This window comes from Ranitomeya imitator, chromosome 1 (assembly GCF_032444005.1).
Source record: "Ranitomeya imitator isolate aRanImi1 chromosome 1, aRanImi1.pri, whole genome shotgun sequence".
NCBI classification, from domain to species: domain Eukaryota; kingdom Metazoa; phylum Chordata; class Amphibia; order Anura; family Dendrobatidae; genus Ranitomeya; species Ranitomeya imitator.
The window spans coordinates 428,174,710-428,194,640 of NC_091282.1; the positions used below are offsets into that span (position 1 = coordinate 428,174,710).

Consider the following 19,931-nt stretch of genomic DNA (forward strand, 5'->3'; position numbering starts at 1 on the left):
AAAATATCAAATCTACGCATATTTGGTATCGCCGCGCTCAGAATTGCCCGATCTATCAAATAAAAAAAAGTATTAACCTGATCGCTAAACAGCGTAGCGGGAAAAAAACTCGAAACGCCAGAATTACGTTTTTTTGGTCGCCGCGACATTGCATTAAAATGCAATAACGGGCGATCAAAAGAACGTATCTGCACCGAAATGCTATAATTAAAAACGTCATCTCGGCACGCAAAAAATAAGCCCTCAACCGACCCCAGATCACGAAAAATGGAGACTCTACGAGTATCGGAAAATGGCGCAATTTTTTTTTTTTTTTTTTAGCAAAGTTTGGAATTTTTTTTCACCACTTAGATAAAAAATAACCTAGTCATGTTTGGTGTCTATGAACTCGTAATGACCTGGAGAATCATAATGGCAGGTCATTTTTAGCATTTAGTGAACCTAGCAAAAAAGCCAAACAAAAAACCAATGTGGGATTGCACTTTTTTTGCAATTTCACCGCACTTGGAATTTTTTTCCCGTTTTCTAGTACACGACCAATGATGTCGTTCAAAAGTACAACTCGTCCCGCAAAAAATAAGCCCTCACATGGCCAAATTGACGGAAAAATAAAAAAGTTATGGCTCTGGGAAGGAGGGGAGCGAAAAACGAACACGGAAAAGCGAAAAATCCCCCGGTCATGAAGGGGTTAAATTGACGGTGGCAACAATTTTTTGTCCGGCCCCTTTTGGGGATTTTGTGTGAAATTATGTCCAATTTGTTTTTTCTATGTTTTTTGTGTTGTTCCAATAGACAGAGGAAATAAACGTATGTGTAGCTAAATATGTCTAGTTGCAATAATAATTTTCTGGGCGATATACTTCATTTTCTATAACAATTTCAAGGGTGCCAACACTTTTGGCCATGGTTGTATATGACTAGAGAATCAATTTTGGAAGTTGATTGTAAGCATGTTAAGATAAAATGCAATCCGGGAGGTTCCTTTTGGGTGGCTCCGCTTAACAACGTTATCACATCTCCTCTGGGACCAGTTCAACCATGTCTGCTCCTGTCATCAGGTGCCATGATATTCATTCTGCTAGCGGCGCAGGTGACTGGGGCGATTTGAGGACCATAAGCCCCTGGTGGCCCATGCTGCGTCCAACCACTAACACTATTGTAGTTGGGACCTGTAGCGCCATCTAGTCTGGCAGTATGGAATGTGGGAATGTGTGCTGTCCATTTAGCTTAATCGGCTCCCTTCCTTGGCAAAAAGGACAGCACCATACCTAAAGCTCCCATATTGCTGCTGGGATCTGCCAGATATAGTTTTTGTTGCCTAGTTTACATCCCAAGATGTCAGCTCTTGTTGATCTTGTGATTTTTCCAATTTAAAAACCTTTGCCTGTTCCCTGAGATTTTGTACCTTGACTGCCCCACTTTTTCTGACACACATATCCTATCACTCCTGCCAGCCTACACCATCGGTCAGGAGCTGACTCCGTGGTGTGAACCCACAGGCTACTGTGTAAGATGAGATTCATGTATAGGCATGAACGTTTGAAGGCTAGGGCATCCCCTGATGTTTGGAAACAGAGTGACTTGTGCTACATTTCTTCATGGTAGCCATTTTTATAGCTGTCATGCAACCACTGACAAACCTACATTATAAATATGCTATAAAATAGACATTGGATAAAGATGGCAGTGAGCATTGCCCTGATATTAAAGCATAGGAGTAACAATAGTACCATGTTGTGAACTTGTGATCCAGAAGGCTCTGCTCACACCACTAATAAATATACTGTATGTTAATGCTATTATTGGTTTAACAAAGATATTACCAGAACCTTCAATTGGGCTGTATGTCCTTTATATGAAACAGAAAATGAAAAATGACAATCATAATAGTAATAATAATAATGATAAGAATTTATATAAATTAATAAAGCTGTGAATCAGAGATAGTAGGTTTTTGGATTTTTTTTTTTTCAACCGTTTTATGAGATTTTACATGGTTAAGGAAGGGTGGTTAAAATTAATCCAAAAACAATAGATTTCCTTCCAAGAAATCATTTCCTGCAGGAAATTCCTTGATTCTGTCAGCTCCTCTCATCCGTGGGATGTATTTTAGGTGTGCACGGGGTGGAAAGCTATAGAAGGGCAAGCAGGCTACAATTTCATTCCAGGCTGGCTTCTAATGTTGTATTTCAGCACCTGCTAAAATCACTCCATAGTCCGTCCATAATATGTCAAGAACGTTGTCAAAGATATGAATTCTGCCAAAAGCAGTGTTAGTCAATCATAAATGCATAAGTAGCCTGCCGTAACCTTATTGACTGGGAATGGGTGAGGGATAAAGTTATCTCTAACACTAGTTTGTAGATACTAGGCCAGGTAAGGTCTGAAGCAGGTAATTAGTTCTTGTCCACACAGGCACATGTACGGTGCCATATCGCTGTGGCTGACTATGCAAATAGCACGAAAAAGAGCAAGCACAGATAAGCAGGGACATGATATGACTGGGTTGGGAAGGGTGAGGCAGCATTAGTAAGGGGAAAAGAAAGCTGATAAAGAAGTCGGCAAGAAGGGCTCGTGAAAATAGCATAGGAGTCTTGTATACAAGGGAATGCTACAAGGAAGACCAGATTTATACCTCACACACATGCATCTCCAGGACCAGCAAGCAGATTGCCCTCCTTCCACTATTGCGGTTTTCCTCTGGATATAGGGGGGAGTCTTCATGGGTTCTTTTGTAGACATTATCATACCATCCAGAGGTTGAGATTTTGATAAGAAGTTATTAAATGGAGATTCTATTGCAGGTATAATGATCCATCCTTAAATGAAGCAGTGTCCGATAGAAAAAAATAAAAACCGCTTATACTCCCCTCCTGTTCGGGTGTTATTCCAGCGATGTTAGTAGCACATTATTATGTCATGTGAGTGCTGCATATAATCTGTGACTGTTAATGGATTGCAGTTCTCACAATTTCCCTGGATGTCTTGAGTTTTGTCTGAGCAAATCAGTATATAAGCAGCTACTGATTGACTCCAAGGCTCTCAGGACATAACATAATTCAGGAGGTGAATATAAGCCATTTTTGTTTTCAATCGGGTCTTGTTTCATTTAAAGGGGGTTCTCTGAAAAAGTGATAAAATGGCATCCGTGATATAATTCAAAGAGCAGCCTGACCTAATCACATGTCAGGACAAGCTGCAGACTGAATAAATGAAGCTCCCAAGACCTGTGTCTCAACCGGTGAAAGAGCTAGATCACACATGCCTCAGTTGGCCGGGAGCAGGTCTTTAATATGTGAAGAAATATATATCTTCTCCTTCCTTAGCACAATGGGGGTTATCTCCAATTTCATCCTCTTCAACATTTATATATATTACCGTTCTGCATAGTCCATTTCTGTGAACTGCTAGAAAGCTGTCTGACTGATGGAGGAGGGGTGATCAGCTTCATCACTACATCCAGCTCAGCTTTACCAACGCACCCAGCTCAGCTGCATCAATACACATCTCAGCTACATCAACACACAACTTTGCATCATTAAACACACACAGCACAGATGCAGCTTCAAGACACACAGCTCAGTTACATTAATACATAACCCACACGTTCTCCAGTGCAATTGGTTCTACCCTTCTTCCCCAGCTTGCTCAGTCAATCCATCTTCTTGTTCAGTGGTTAGCACTGCAGCCTTGCAATGCTCGCGTCCTGGGTTCGAATCTCCCCAAGGACAACATCTGCAAGGAGTTTGTATGTTCTCCCCGTGTTTGCGTGAGTTTCCTCTGGGTTCTCCGGTTTCCTCCCACATTCCAAAAACATACTAATAGGGAATTTAAATTGTGAGCCCCATCGGGGACAGCAATAACAATATGTGCAAACTGTAAAGTGCTGCAGAATATGTTGGTACTATGTAAATAAAAGATTATTATTATTATTATTATTATTATTATTATTATTATTATTATTATTATTATTATCCTCTCCTGTGCTGCTGCTCCTCCTCTTCCAATTGCAGAGAAGGTTTTCTCACATACTCCCATAAAAAATGGAGTGGTAAACAATGTAAAAACTCTTTGCAATTACACCATTGTATTTTGTCTTTTTCCCACCGTTTACCATGCAGTAAAAACCTATATTCTACACGTTCATTTTATGACACTATACTGCAACACCGATAACTTTTTTATATTTCACCGTAGCTGTATAAGAGCTTGTTTTCTGCAACATGAGTTGTAACTTTTATTGATACTATTTTAAGGTACATATAGTAGAATGTGTTGATTCATTTTTATACATTTTTTTTTTTCAGGGGTTGCAAAAAAAAATAACCAGCAACTTTTACATTACAATAAAAAAAATCACAGAATAACTATATTCTTAGGGTTGCTGCAAATATTTTGTATGGTAAACTATTTTTAAAAAGTAAAATAATTGTTATTAGATAAACTTTTATCTATTTAGTTTGACACTTTGTGTTCTTGATGACTTGAAGCATTTAATATGCACCGTTCTGTTCAATATTGAAATTACAACACTAAAGGAAAAGTCATGGAATTATAAAAATCACAGGATGGCTAGACATATTTATAAAATGCAAATGATTACAAAATAGAAATGACATTTTCAAAACATCTCAATTTTTTTTCAGTATCAGTTATCAGCACCACGGGCAGAAATACACGTATCGACACAACTTTAATGTGATATCATCAATGAGATTATTAATAAATGTCTGAGGAATATTCTTACACGATGAATGCACTTAGACATGCAAATCTTCAAGATTCGCTGGTGGCAGCTTCTTTGCAAATGTCGACTAATGAAGTTCAAGATGTAGTCAATAGGCGACAAGTCTAGAGACTCTGCAGGCCCAGCATGTGTAGACCACCTTGGCTGCTCACAGTAGCAAGAGCAACATCTGGCCTGGCTTTGTTGTGTTAAAATATAGCTCTTGGGTATCTCTCATTCATCCCTGTGAAGACCTTTTCATGGTGTTGACCACGTGGCCAGTCCTATCCCCAGTTGTTTCATCCAAGATAATAGCAGTATCCATTAAAGTAGATAAACTTCTATTTCAGCCTCCATTGATGTCTTGCTCTGCACTATGATAGCTTTTGAGAGCGATGCAGTGAGGTCAATGAAACACCTGTAGCTGGACATCTGGCTTGTAGTCTAATGTTGTGCTAATGCCTTCTGATGATTTATGTAGACACTATTTTATGCCTTAAGTTGATATGTGACATATAATTTCACTTGTAACACAGAATGGATCACTATTCACCATTTTTTTTTTTAATCTGACGAGCCCACATTGGCAATGCCATGAAGAAAGCCTTCATGAGAGAATTTCAAACTCCTCCTACAACAGATATTTTGGAGTGGAGTAGCATAATATACAGTGCAAAGGTACTTTGATTTGATCTTGGAAGCTACAGGAGCCATTTTTAAACATGACAACGAAAGGCCGCATGTTGCTCGTGAGCAGACTACTGGATGCGTTAGAAAAATATGCTGCCATGGTTGCAGCACCACCAGACTTGTCGTCTTTTGAGCACATCTGAAATATCATTGGTTTGCAATTGAAAATTGAGCTGTCAGCAGTGGATCCTGACTTTTTACATGCCCAAGTGCTTTCAGCGTCAGTGGAAGAACATTCCTCAGACATTAATAACTTTATTGATTGCATATCACGGTGTGTGTATTTCTGCACATGGAGCTCATACTTAATAATGAGTAAATCGAGACGTTTTGAAAATGTTCTTTTCATTTTTTCATCACTTATATATTATCAATATGTGATGTCTGTGATTTCCATAATTCCATGACTGCAATTTTAATGCTGAAGAGTATAATATTATAAACTATTGCTTCATAAATAAATCTATAATGTTTTATAGTATTTTAGCATCTTTTATTTTGTTTATAACAGACCATGGTAACTTAACATGAACTTGAGTTCTCAGTCAGTTGCCCAAGAGAGAGTGGGTTCCTATTCATGCTATGGTTGCTATTGATCGCAGCATCTAAGCAATTAAACTTAAACGCTGCCAGGCTCATTCAGTAATTAAATGGGCACAGTTTCTACTTATACAGTGCCTTGCAAAAGTATTCGGCTCCCTGGAACTTTTCAACCTTTTCCCACATATCATACTTCAAACATAAAGATGCCAAATGCAAATTTTTGGTGAAGAATCAACAACAAGTGGATCACAATTGTGAAGTTGAATGAAATTTATTAATAATTTTACATTTTTTGGGGGAAATCAAAAACTGAAAAGTGGGGCGCTCAATATTATTCGGCCCCCTTAACTTTCAGTGCAGAAAACTCCAGAAGTTCATTGTGGATCTCTGATTGATCTAATGTTGTCCTAAATGCCTAATGATGATAAATATAATCCACCTGTGTGTAATCAAGTCTCCGTTATAAATACACCTGCTCTGTGATAGTCTCAGGGTTCTGTTTGAAGCACAGAGCGCATCGTGAAGACCAAGGAACACAACAGGCAGGTCCGTGATACTGTTGTGGAGAAGTTTAAAGCCGGATTTGGACAAAAAATGATTTCCAAAACTTTAAACATCCCAAGTAGTACGGTACAAGCGATCATATTGAAATGGAAGGAGTATCATACCACTGGAAATCTACCAAGACCCGGCCGTCCCTCTAAACTTTCATTTCAAATAAGGAGAAGACTGATCAGAGATGCAGCCAAGAGGCCCATGATCACTCTGGATGAACTGCAGAGATCTACAGCTGAGGTGGGACAGTCTGTCCATAGGACAACAATCAGTCGTACACTGCACAAATCTGGCCTTTATGGAAGAGTGGCAAGAAGAAAGCCATTTCTCAAAGATATCCAAAAAAGTGTTGTTTAAAGTTTTCAACAAGCCACTTGGGAGACACACCAAACATGTGGAAGAAGGTGTTCTGGTCAGATGAAACCAAAATTTTGGCAACAATGCCAAACTATGTTTGGCATAAAGGCAAGACAGCTCATTACCCTGAACACACCATCCCCACTGTCAAACATGGTGGTGGCAACACATGGTTTGGGCCTGCTTTTCTTCAGCAGAGACAGGGAAGATGGTTACAATTGATGGGAAGATGGATGGAGCCAAATAAAGGACCATTCTTGAAGAAAACCTGTTTGAGTCTGCAAAAGACCTGAGACTGGGACGGAGATTTGTCTTCCTATAAGACAATGATTCCAAACATAAAGCAAAATCTACAATGGAATGGTTCACAAATAAACGTATCTAGATGTTAGAATGGCCAAGTCAAAGTCCAGACCTCAATCCAATAGAGAATCTGTGGAAAGAGCAGAAAACTCCAGTTCACTAACGATCTCCATCAAACCTCACTGAGCTCGATCTGTTTGCCAAGGAAGAATGGGCAAGAATTTCAGTCTCTCGATGTACAAAACTGATAGAGACATACCCCAAGTGACTTAAAATATACTTTGGCTTATTTCAATTATGTATCTTCTTCTATAGAATTGAACTGTTATTTACAAAAGGGCACAAATAATTTGCTAATAAAAAAATGCAAGGTTAATTATTAATAGCACTGTAATATGTTGAAGTATAAAGAAATATGATGAAGTGTAATTGGTTTCCCTATGTGCTAATGTACAACTACTGTACAAATGAACTTTTTTGGGGAGGAACTATTTCAAACTTATGAATTTGGTCTTTTCACTTTCTTGCCTGTTTTAGGAAATACTTGAATTTCCTAACAATTCTAGAGCATCTTTTTTTACAACTATGTACTACGCTGTTCTTCTGTTATTTCGCCTAGAAATGTGTTGTTTTTTTACATGATATGGTACTATTAATCTTAATTGGACAGTGTTTCAGGCACATTCAGACATTCATGCAAATCAGTCCAAGATTGGACCTCAATGTATGGACTGGCCATGGCTCTCCTGACCAAAGCGTGACACTTCATGTATTTCTATGAATCTGTCACGCTTGGGTTTGGAGACCAGTGGCCAGTCCATACATTGATGACCAATCTGGGACCAATTTTCATGGATGTCTGAATGCACCCTTAGACTTTGTTTGGACACACCCCAGTGATAACACTCAGTGGTCAACTTATTCCTAAATTTCCAGGAAAAGCATAGTAATGGCACAACATAAAGTGTCAAGAAAAGATGTTCCAGAATTGCTACATTATGGAGAACTCAATTATTTCCATAACAAGACATGTTGTTGGTATCTATTTTATGATGATTTGTACCTACAGTCAATATAATGTATAGGCATGCATTTGATAGCTTCCTACTTTTTAAAGTTATACCTAAAAAACATTGGATTGGTATATACTCATTTTTTTTGTAGTTTTATTTGACATTATGAGGTGGGACACCTTATTGAATCTGTATAGCTTGTTTAATTAATTTGAAGCAGCCAAGAAATGTGAACTTTGATATTAACTTTAGGGCTAAATGGCAACTTTGTCAAATTTGTCTTACACTGAAGTCCTTGGAGCTAAATCATGTGTCATATTGGCATTAGGTTGTGGGTGACAAGGTCTCCGGGGACAATCACTTATGTAATTCCGCAAAAGTTGCTGTGTAACCTTAGCCTAAAGCCACTATGTTTTGTTTTTTTAAAACATCATCTTTCATTAACATAAAATCATTATAACATATCATGATATATTGCCTGTACTGTAAACCCAGGGATGAAATAAGTTGCAAAATGAAAATTGATCTGCACTCTTCATGCAAGCTAGGCCAGCTTTACACTCTTCTTCACGGAACTTAGGCTAGCTTCTTACTTCTGCTTTTTGTAATTTCTTGACTGCACTAACAGTCTCATATATGCTGTTAGGATCAAGGGACCCACGTACAGCCCAGAAAATTTGAGTCCATATTAGTGAAGGTGTGTAGCTGGCCTAACAGTTACTCCAAGTTGAGTCAGAAGAGTTAATACAATTTCTGTCGTTCCTTTTATTTGGCTACTATTGAAATCTGGGAACTTGCATGAACCTGAATTGTTTGCTTGATGGTGATGTTAGAAGGTCACATATTTTCCCAGAGTCATAAGAGTTGATTAAAGCTGCCAACAGATAGCTCTTGGGTTAAACATTGAAATCACTAGGTCTCGTTGTAATTTTCAACCGTCATTCAAATACAGTGATAGCAGTCAATTATACCTTTCTAATATAAAACCTACCTTATGCTATCCCCTGGTGTCATTCATCAGCTCACTGCTGGTCTTACTACACCCATATTATTACATTGTGGAGAATTCCTAAATGTCCTGGCTGTCCTCGGAGTCAAAAATTTTGTATTAAGCTGACTTTTACTCCCAATTATGAAGCAAACTTACACTCTTGACCTCAAGAAATGCTATTGATGTTAATAGACGCTATTTTAATTTTGATTTTATTTAAATATTGCATGTTATATTTTCTGTGCTGATTAATTTGCTAATATGTCCATACATTGTCAGATTGCTTATCATCTGATGCTAAGCTGCAAATCCTACTTAAATATGGAGTTAAAGAGTACTGACACTTTTTGAATCATTTGAAGTCACCATGTCAAAATTGACCAGTTTTGCTCTTATTGTATTTCTGCTGCTCCCCTGACTTTTTTTTTTTTTTTTTCAAGTCTACCATATGGTTTTAGAGGTGTGGGCCCTTATACTTAGTGCTAGTTTTTTTTGTCTCTCTAAAGGGGTCTTTAATTACTGGGTAATCATGCAGAGCAGCCTAAAGACATGTCCCCAGAGATTCCGCTGAGCAACACCCTCTTGTTAAAGACCAGAAAAACTGCACTAAATAAAAACACCTATATGTTTGGAACCATATGGCAAATTAAAAAAAAATTTGATTTACTCTGGAGCAGCAGGAACAAAACATGAGCAAAAAATTGCCACTTTTTAAAAAATTTAGACTTCAGACTTTTACAGCCCCTGTAAATCTGTCATTGGCAGGTCTGTAACTTTTATATTTCTTCTTCTGAATAATCTTCTAAGCACATAGGTCATAAATGAGCGTGGAATAGCCTTTGGGAGAGCAGAGATATAGGTTTTAGTCCTTGACTTCAGATGAGCTCATGAACAGATCTCACTTTGAACTCATTCTTTAAACTGCTATATACTGAGATACATGGAGGTTGTATAAGTCAAAAGGACCAATAAATTTTATGAAACCAGGGAAAATGTGGAACCCCTTATCAAGTTTTAGGAAGAATTTTGAACCTAAAACTTGATGTTATAAGTTAGACATTTACTTTAAACCTCATCAAATAACGTCTAGTCATCTCAACTATTGAGTTATATCCCCACAGGCCCCAAAGACCATTCCTCTGGATAGGTAATTTGCAACCAGTATTTGGTGAGTCTTTTACCTCAATATTTGTTATCCAAAACTAGGAGTGGGTGATAAATACAGAAGTGGCGACGTGTTTCTATTATACTTTTTTGATTGTTCTACTCCTAATTTTGGCCTGCAAATACTGTTGTAAAATGCTGACCAAATACTGTACATGTGAACGTGACCTTAGAGAAAGGATCATGTACCAGCCTGTCTTTTCCTTTTTCTGAATATACTCTTTGATGTCAAGTCCAAATCCTTATCAAACAAGGAATACAAATTCAGAAAGGAAATGTTATTAAAATATCTGTTCTTATAAGTGAGATTCTTGTTAATGTAGAACAGATAAAATTCTTAATTAAATGTATAATGAGATGTTTTCACCCTTTGACAATTCATGGCTTTCATATGATACAGTGTGACAGAACTTTAGAGAAGAAGACGATTAAGGATGGTGTTGAAGGTTGGCAATATCAGATATCTGAAACATGGCTAACCTATTCCTAGATAATTTAACAAATTGATTAAATACAAATCTGAAGTATATGGTATTATGTTCATTCACAATGTTTGGAATGTAGCTCATTTGTATTGACAGGGGTTTAAATGACCCAACCTGGGAATGAATGATGCTACTCCATGCTAACAATTGGCCCTTAAACACTAATCCTGGGCACGATGTCTGTAAAAATCACCCATAGACAGGAAGGCATGTTTCTATAGGGATGTGTATGGATTATGTATACTTAGACCCTTTTTGCCCCACCATTCAGCCATTTTACTAAAGACTTTCTTTAACTGGCTTTTAAATTAACTTTTGGGGGAATGATTTGAACACAGAAGTTGACTGTGTTAGAACTAAAAAAAAAATAAAGTAATATTACCAGGGGGATCATATGCTGATTGTCCTTCTGTACGTCTATGAGAAAAAACATTTCATTGTAGGGTACCCAGAAAAAAAATCAGTGTGCCCTTCCTATTTTTCTGTACAAAAGTGTTTTTTTTTGTGAGCATAGGGTCATAACTTTAATGGATCTGGTCTGTTGCTGAAAAAGTTGAAATGGATTTATGTAGTAGAAAACCTTTTTAACCCAGATTCAAATGGCTGTGCGAAAACATGGGCTAGTCACATCTGAAAATTGCAGGGGAGCAGCTCGCTTTCAGTTATAGGGGCAGGCATGTAGAGATTACTGTGAGCAGCGGCTATAATCATTCCCCAACATTTGGAGATTAGCATGCTTGCTATAGAAATTATATTCACAGAAAAAAAGATTTCAGTAGGAGTAGTAGAAAATTGAGGGCTCACCAACAGAACCCCAGCTTAGGCATGTATTAAAATATAATAATTTAATTTATGTATTAAAATTAAAGTGAAATAACACCTACCACCACCTATTTATTTTACTCATTAATTTCACAGCGCTTTACATATATTATTGGCACTGTCCCCATTGGGACTCACACTCTAAATTCCCTAAGAGTATGTCTTTGGAATGTGGGAGGAAACCGGAGAACCTGGTGGAAACCCACGCAAACACAGGGAGAACATACAAATGCTTAACTCAGACATTTATAAAGGATACCTAGGGAGGTGCCTGCCCCTAGAGTAGTATGAGATTACCCTACCTACCAGCGGAGGTTGGCACCCTAAATACTGTGCAGTAGTGCCCCCGTTCATTGACAGCTCGCCCTGCTGGCCCTATCGGCCCTAGTTGGAGCAGGGGTGCTCTCTCTGCAACATATCTGGGCAGAGTGGGATGTTAACGTAAAAGTCTAATTTATTGAAGTAATTCCATTAAAAAATTATGAAAAAATTATACAAAAAAATGGATGCATATGAACCTTAAAATGATATTGTGTAGAGATATGCTAAATATTTGTACTCATATTTTACAGGATAAATTGCTATGGTGCTGTGTCCCCTCAATGCCCATTTGGAGGGTTTAAGATGTCCGGAAATGGCCGTGAAATGTAAGTTCTTAATTTATGGTTTATAAAAAAAAAAAACTGAGTAAATTGTGGTAGCTATCATTTTGAACTCTACTGAAAGATACGTAGGAATTGATATTAGTCAACAACAAGCACTATAATCGCAAATCCAAAAGCCACTTGATCTCATAATGGTTTTAGTAATTTCATGCCACAGTTGTAGGCTATCATTTACTTAAAAGGTTTCTCAACTGTAACCCCTTCACTACCCAGCGATTTTCCATTTTTTTTCTTCCCGTTTTCTAAGAGCCATAGTTTGTTTATTTTTCCGTCAATATGGCCATATGAGGGCTTGTTTTTTGTGGGATGAGTTGTACTTTTGAACAACATCGTTCATTTTACCATATTGTGTACTAAAAAAACAGTAAAAAAATCCAAGTGCATTGAATTTGCAAAAAAAAAATGCAATTCCACATTTCTTTTTTGGGTTTTTTATTTATCCTTTTCACTATATGGTAAAACTGACCTGGCAATATGATTCTCCAGGTCATTACGAGTACGCAGATTCCAAACATGTCTAGTTTTTTTATTTAGGTGGTGAAAATTTCTTGAAAATTTGTAAAAAAAAAAAAATATATATATATATATAGAGGTCTACATCTGAGACCCATAACTTTTTAATTTTTCGGGATATGGGGCTGGGGGAAGGCTTATTTTTTGTGCCATGAGCTGATGTTTTTAGTGATACTTTTTTGAGTAGATACAATGTTTTGATCCCATTTTATTGCAATATTGCGGTGGCCAGAAAAAATTTATTCGGGTGTTTTGATTTTTGTTCTCATTATTACACCTTTAACTGATTAATTTATATTGTTTTGATCGATCAGACTTATCTGAAATCAGAAATAACAAATATGTTAAATTTTATTTTTATTGGGTAAAAGGGGAGTGATATTAACGTTTGTGGGGAGGGTTCATATTTTTAAAAACTTTTTTCTTTTTACTGTCTTTAATAGTCCTGTAAGGAGATTTGAAGATGCAATCGTCTGATCACTTGTGCTATACATTGCAGTACTGCTATGTATAGCAGAAATCACAATTTACTATGAACACCGGCCACGAGTCGGCGTTCAGAGGAGGGTCGTAATGACGGGCAAAGGGTCATCAGCATCTATTATGACAACCCCGTTCATTGCGATCATGTGACACGGGCGCAGGCCGGCGGGCTGATTGACACGCTTCCAGCCGACATGTGTCACTGTCAGTGTCCTGCGGCTGTTGGAGGCACTTAATGGCTGATTAAATCAGCCATCAAGTGCATGAAGAAATGTGGACTTGGCGTGCAAGCCTACATTTAGGCTATGTGCACATGGTGCGGAATGGTGTGTCGATTTTTCCACACTGTTTTTGGTAAATCTGCAAGTAAACCGCACTGCGGATTTACCGCAGAATTAGCACGGATTTACCTCAGTCTTTCAGTTTTGTTTTTTTTTGCGGATTCCACCTGCTGTTTTACACCTGCAGATTCCTATTGAGATGCAGGTATAAACCGTTGCGGAATACGCACAAAGAATTGACATGATGCAGAAAATAATCTGCTGTGTTTCCATGCGTTTTTTTCTGCAGCATGTGCACTGCGGATTTTGATTTCCATAGGTTTACATGGTACTGTAAACTCATGGAAAACTGCTGCGTATCCGCAGCGTCAAAACCGCTGCTGATCTGCAGCAAAATCCTACCTTTGACATACATACTTCACTGGTAGTGAAGGGGTTAACAGTAGGGTTGAGCGAAACGAGAGAGAGAGAGAGAGAGAGAGAGAGAGAGAGAGAATTCCAATTGACTTTGCACTCTAAAAAGGTCAAGGTCGCTCAACTCTAGTTAACAGTATAGCCATTTCTGCATTGTTTTGCATGTAAAAATAATCTACAAAAAATACATTGCATTGCCTTTATTAGGGTATCTGCACTCGTTAAGTATTTGGTGCAGACATTTCTGGACCATTTTGACATCTCTTTTTTTACATGAATTTTTGGTGCAGATTTTTCCTCGCTCATTAGTATGGGTGAAATTTGCAGCAAAAATGCTGAAAGAATTGACATGCTGCAGATTTAAATCTGCACCAAATCTTCAAGGAAAAATAAGCAACATGTGCATGAGACTTCAGGATATACAATCACTTTGCTGAAATCCGGAAACCCTTCAGGTTTTGTGACAAATCTGTGCAGAATAAAAAGGGACAAATCTGCAACGTGTGCACAGGCCCTAGTCTGGAACTGATTTCACTATTCTAATGATGTCGGCAGACAGACACATCCTTAGCAGCTCAGATGAAATTCCATAAAAAGGTGGAAAAATTCATTTTTCCTAGTCAGTGACAACAGGAGAATTCTATATTTTATTCATTTTTAATGTTACATATTTTTTAAGATGTATTCATACATCTTTCACTAATGAAAATGTGCAGCAAAAAATACATAGAAGAAATATTATAACATAGTGACAACTACACAGGCTGGTGACTGTTAAGATTTGTTCTTTCCCAATCAATTTGTAATGATTGACCAATAGGTATGAAGAAGGTCATATATTAAATTAGCATGCATCATTGACATTGATTGAGTCTGCTGCCATAAAAATAACTGCTAAAGGGTTGTCCATTTTCAGGCCAAGTTGGCCCATATCTGGTAATGCTGTAAATAATACAATAAGCATTAGGCCGGTTTCACACGTCAGTGGCTCCAGTACGTGAGGTGACCGTTTCCTCACGTACCGGAGCCACTGACACACGTAGACACAGTGAAATCAATGCATCTGTGCAGATGTCATTGATTTTTTTTTTTTTTTGCGGACCGTGTCTCTGTGTGCCAAACACGGAGACATGTCAGTGTTCGTGGGAGCGCACGGATTACATGGACCCATTAAAGTCAATGGGTCCGTATAAAACTTACCGTGTAAAACTGTGCACAGTTCTGGTCTCCGGTGTATAAGAAAGACATAGCTGAACTGGAGCGGGTGCAGAGAAGAGCGACCAAGGTTATTAGAGGACTGGGGATGTTTGCAATACCAAGATAGGTTATTACACTTGGGGCTATTTAGTTTGGAAAAACGAAGACTAAGGGGTGATCTTATTTTAATGTATAAATATATGAGGGGACAGTACAAAGACCTTTCTGATGATCTTTTTAATCATAGACCTGAAACAGGGACAAGGGGGCATCCTCTACGTCTGGAGGAAAGCAGGTTTAAGCATAATAACAGACGCGGATTCTTTACTGTAAGAGCAGTGAGACTATGGAACTCTCTGCCGTATGATGTTGTAATGAGTGATTCATTACTTAAATTTAAGAGGGGACTGGATACATTTCTGGAAAAGTATAATGTTACAGGGTATATACACTAGATTCATTGATAGGGCGTTGATCCAGGGAACTAGTCTGATTGCCGTATGTGGAGTCGGGAAGGAATTTTTTTTTCCCCAAGGTGGAGCTTACTCTTTGCCACATGGGTTTTTTTGCCTTCCTCTGGATCAACATGTTGGGGCAAGTTAGGTTAGGCTATGGGTTGAACTAGATGGACTTAAAGTCTTCCTTCAACCTTAATAACTATGTAACTATGTAAAACACATACCGCACATGGACATTGTCCGTGTGCAGTTTGTGTGCCGTGCAGGAGACAGTGCTACTGTAAGCGCTGTCCCCCCCACTGGTGCTGAAGCCGTGATTCACATATTCCCTGCAGCAGCGTTTGCTGTAGAGAAGATATGAATAATCGTGTTTAAAATTAAGATCCATGACCACACCCCCCTCTCACCCCCTGTGCGCACCCCCGCTGTTATTAAAATACTCACCCGGCTCCCTTGCTGGCTGGCGCTGCTTCCTGTCCTGGCCGCACCTTCTACTGTATGAGCGGTCACGTGGGGCCGCCCACTACAATCATGAATATGCGGCTCCACCTCCCATAGGAGGTGCGTGTGGTACCCAGTGGGCACACGGGCGGCACACGTGTGCCACACTGATGTGCCACAGAAACGCACCAGCACACGGGCACGGATAATTCCGGTACTGATTTTTCCGGTACCGGAATTATCTGGACGTGTGAGACTGCCCTTACATGCATGATGAAGCCCCTGCTACTCTAGCACCTTATTTCCAATTCTCATTCTTTCCAATCCTTATATACAAGGCTGCAACTAACAACCCTGACATTTCTGCTTTCCTTTTGGTTCCTGCCAGAACCAGACTACAGTGAAACACCTTGCCCAGCGGGATTTGAGCTTTCTCCTCATTAGAAGCAAAGATTTTTCTGATAAAACCATATTTCTTTATGAAGGGGAAAATTTGAACCTTTTAATAATCCCCTAAAAATATTCCCCTTCACGTATCTATTTACTAGAATCGAACCTTCAGGGGTTTGGAGGTTTTTTAGTCTAAAAAAAGAAAGAAAAGTATTCCGGAATGACTTGTACATCTTGTCTCTTTTCACTTTGTATTCTCTTGTATTTTTGATTCTAAAAACTTCCACATAAACTATCCTACATGATACCAGCCATATAATTGTGAATATTTTTCTTCTAGGGGAGAATATGGTCTTCATCATTACACTGAAGTGAAGACAATTACCATGAAGATCCCACAGAAGAACTCTTAAAGATGTGGAGCACCATGCCACCCAACAGATGTAAAAACATCATTAATGTGTTCTTGTAAAAAACATCTTAAATGGCAGACTTTTCTGGTGCATTTGAATAAGAAAAATCTACAGTCTAATGACCCGCTTACATGATAATCACTAGTTGTCTTTTGTAGGTTACTTTTACTTAGAAATTAATGTGCTGTTCTATGTTTAAATGATGTATGAATCAACATGGCATAATGCTATAATGAGTCTTGTAGGTCTTGGAAAATGATGTAATTTCCAGTAGATATTAGTGAAAGATAGTGATATTTCCCATGAAAATATAATGCTTTGCTCTATGTATCTGACAACTCAACTTGATACTGAATGAACAACAATAAAGTGCTTTTGTTTTTGGATTAATTTTAATAGATTTGTTTCACTTTTTAATAACTTTTGCCATTTTTATTTTTATTTATTTCCAGTGTGAAAACATATGGGAAGTATTATATAAAAGAAAGATTAAAAAAAGGGGTTGCCCAGATTATGTGACTCTGAGACTGCAAACTTGTGAATGCTCACATTGTACATTGCTTGCGCTGTCATTGTTTTCCAGTCCCGGGCAGTCATGTGACCGCAAGTATGCGCTACGCATAGTTCCACCCACATTCCGACTAGATGTCCAATTCACTTGTATTGAGCGATGCCGCCCACGTCTATTCGGAATGTGGCCATTAGTATGCAAATCACATACTTCCGGTCACATGAGTACCTGGGACTGGAGAATTCTGAGAGCGCAAGCTATGCACAATGTGAGCATTCATAAAGGTGCAATCACATAGAGTAACTCTTAATTGGACAAATTATGGAACCATATTATTTCATAGTCTGTCATTTCAATTTAGGCTAGTTTCACACTAGTGTTTTGAGGCACTGCGGAGGGCTGCAGACTTCCTCAGTGAAGCCCCGCCCTCGGCCGCACCTCCTCCACTAGCTCCACCTACTTCTGCATGCGGCCTATGTACCTATCTTTAACATTAGGCACGCAGGTCGTGCGGCTGTATGCGGATGCTTCCGCATCGTCAAAACGACGCATGCGGAGAAAAAAAGAAACTGCAACAAGCTGTGTCCTACGCTGGTCGCCGCATCGTCAAAACGACGCATGCGGAAGCATCCGCATACAGCCGCACGACCTAAAGATAGGTACGCAGGCCACATGCAGAAGTAGGCAGAGCTAGCAGCGGAGGTGCGGCTGAGGGCAGGGCTTCACTGAGGAAGTCCGCAGCCCTCTGCAGCTCCTCAAAACGCTAATGTGAAATCAGCCTTAGACTTATATACAGGTATAGTATAGGTGTAAGATAGTTTGGTAATTATGGCTCGTCGTCATGTCACATGCAGCACAGCTCTGATACGGAGTGTAAAAATTTGTCAACTCAAAGAAGGCAACCGCAGTTAGACTTGGCACTGGCAATTTTGTTTAGCAGAGTTTAATGCGCTCCCTTCTTTTTATACCAATTCAGGACTCGAACTTGACCCCGGATTCCTAACCCCATTCAAGTCAATGGGGACCCGAACTTCAATGCTGTAAAACGATTTTAAAATTGTCAGAGTGAGGGCTGGCGGGCTGCAAAAGGCAGCTAAATGGCAGTAAAAGCAGGATAATTTAACTGCAAACAAATGTGGATAGGGAAATTACTTAAAGTAACAGAATTAAAAAAAGAAAAAATTATAATCGTCAACCAGGAGGCAAAGGTCCAAGTAGAGCAGTGGGTTTAGGAGGAGGTGGCGATGTAGGTGGAAAAGGTGTGTGAGGAGAAGATTTTTGGTGGGTATCTTGTAAACAGGCAGTATAATAATCTGCTGGCCAATGTCCCTATGTATGCAGCACATGTAATACTCTGCACTTTTTTGGGTTGATAACAATGAGGAGAGCATCAAATAAGAGATGTGGCCATTAGGGTTGAGCGAAACGGATCGTTCATTTTCAAAAGTCGCCGACTTTTGGCAAAGTCGGGTTTCATGAAACCCGACCCGACCCCTGTGTGGGGTCAGCCATGCGGTACGCGACTTTCGCGCCAAAGTCGCGTTTCAATTACGCGAAAAGCGCCATTTCTCAGCCAATGAAGGTGGACGCAGAGTGTGGGCAGCGTGATGACATAGATCCTGGTCCCCACCATCTTAGAGAAGGGCATTGCAGTGATTGGCTTGCTGTCTGCGGCGTCACAGGGGCTATAAAGGGGCGTTCCCGCCGACCGCCATCTTACTGCTGCTGATCTGAGCCTAGGGAGAGGTTGCTGCCGCTTCGTCAGAAGCAGGGATAGCGTTAGGCAGGGTCCATTAACCACCAAACCGCTTGTGCTGTAGCGATTTCCACTGTCCAACACCACCTTTTGTTTGCAGGGACAGTGGAAGCTACATTTTTTTTTCCTCAGCGCTGTAGCTCATTGGGCTGCCCTAGAAGGCTCCCTGATAGCTGCATTGCTGTGTGTACGCCGCTGTGCAAACCAACTGCTTTTTTCAAAGCACAAATCCTGTTGTTCCTTCCTTTCTGCACAGCTATCTTGTTTGTCCACACTTTTTATTTAATTTGTGCATCAGTCCACTCCTTATTGCTGCCTGCCATACCTGGCTGAGATTACTGCAGGGAGATAGTAATTGTAGGACAGTCCCTGTTATTTTTTTTTTTAATTCTCCCTAAAAAAAAAAGTTGTGGGAGATTAAGATTGGCATTTCTGCTAGAGTGCCATCCCTGTGTGTGCCATCTCTCACATAGTGGGCCATAGAAAGCCTTTTTATTTTTCTGTTTTTTTTTTTGTGGGGTTTATAAATTCTCCCTGATAAAAAAAAAAACAGTGGGAGGTTAATATTGGCCTTTGGGCTTGTGTGCCAGTCCTGAGTGTGCCATCTCTCTCTCAAATAGTGGGCCATAGAAAGCCTATTTATTTTTTTATTTTTTTGGTTTCTAAATTCTCCCTGGAAAAAAAAAAAAAAAAAATCAGTGGGAGATTAATATTTGGTGCACCGAAAACAGAGTGTGTAACATTGAGCCTGATTTTCCTT

The 19,931-nt window shown here is 39.2% G+C and overlaps 1 protein-coding gene across 2 annotated transcripts in view; it reads left to right on the forward strand.

Annotated features, from left to right (window-relative positions):
- The window catches only part of ALDH1A1 (aldehyde dehydrogenase 1 family member A1), a 238,935-nt gene extending 221,635 nt beyond the window's left edge, over window positions 1-17,300 (forward strand). For both annotated transcript variants that reach the window (XM_069763401.1, XM_069763392.1), the window contains exons 13-14: window positions 12,222-12,296; window positions 16,832-17,300. In XM_069763401.1, the coding sequence (XP_069619502.1) occupies window positions 12,222-12,296; window positions 16,832-16,904 (148 nt within the window). In that variant the 3' untranslated portion in view covers window positions 16,905-17,300. The remainder of the gene's footprint in view (window positions 1-12,221; window positions 12,297-16,831) is intronic.
- Window positions 17,301-19,931: the final 2,631 nt, after the last annotated feature.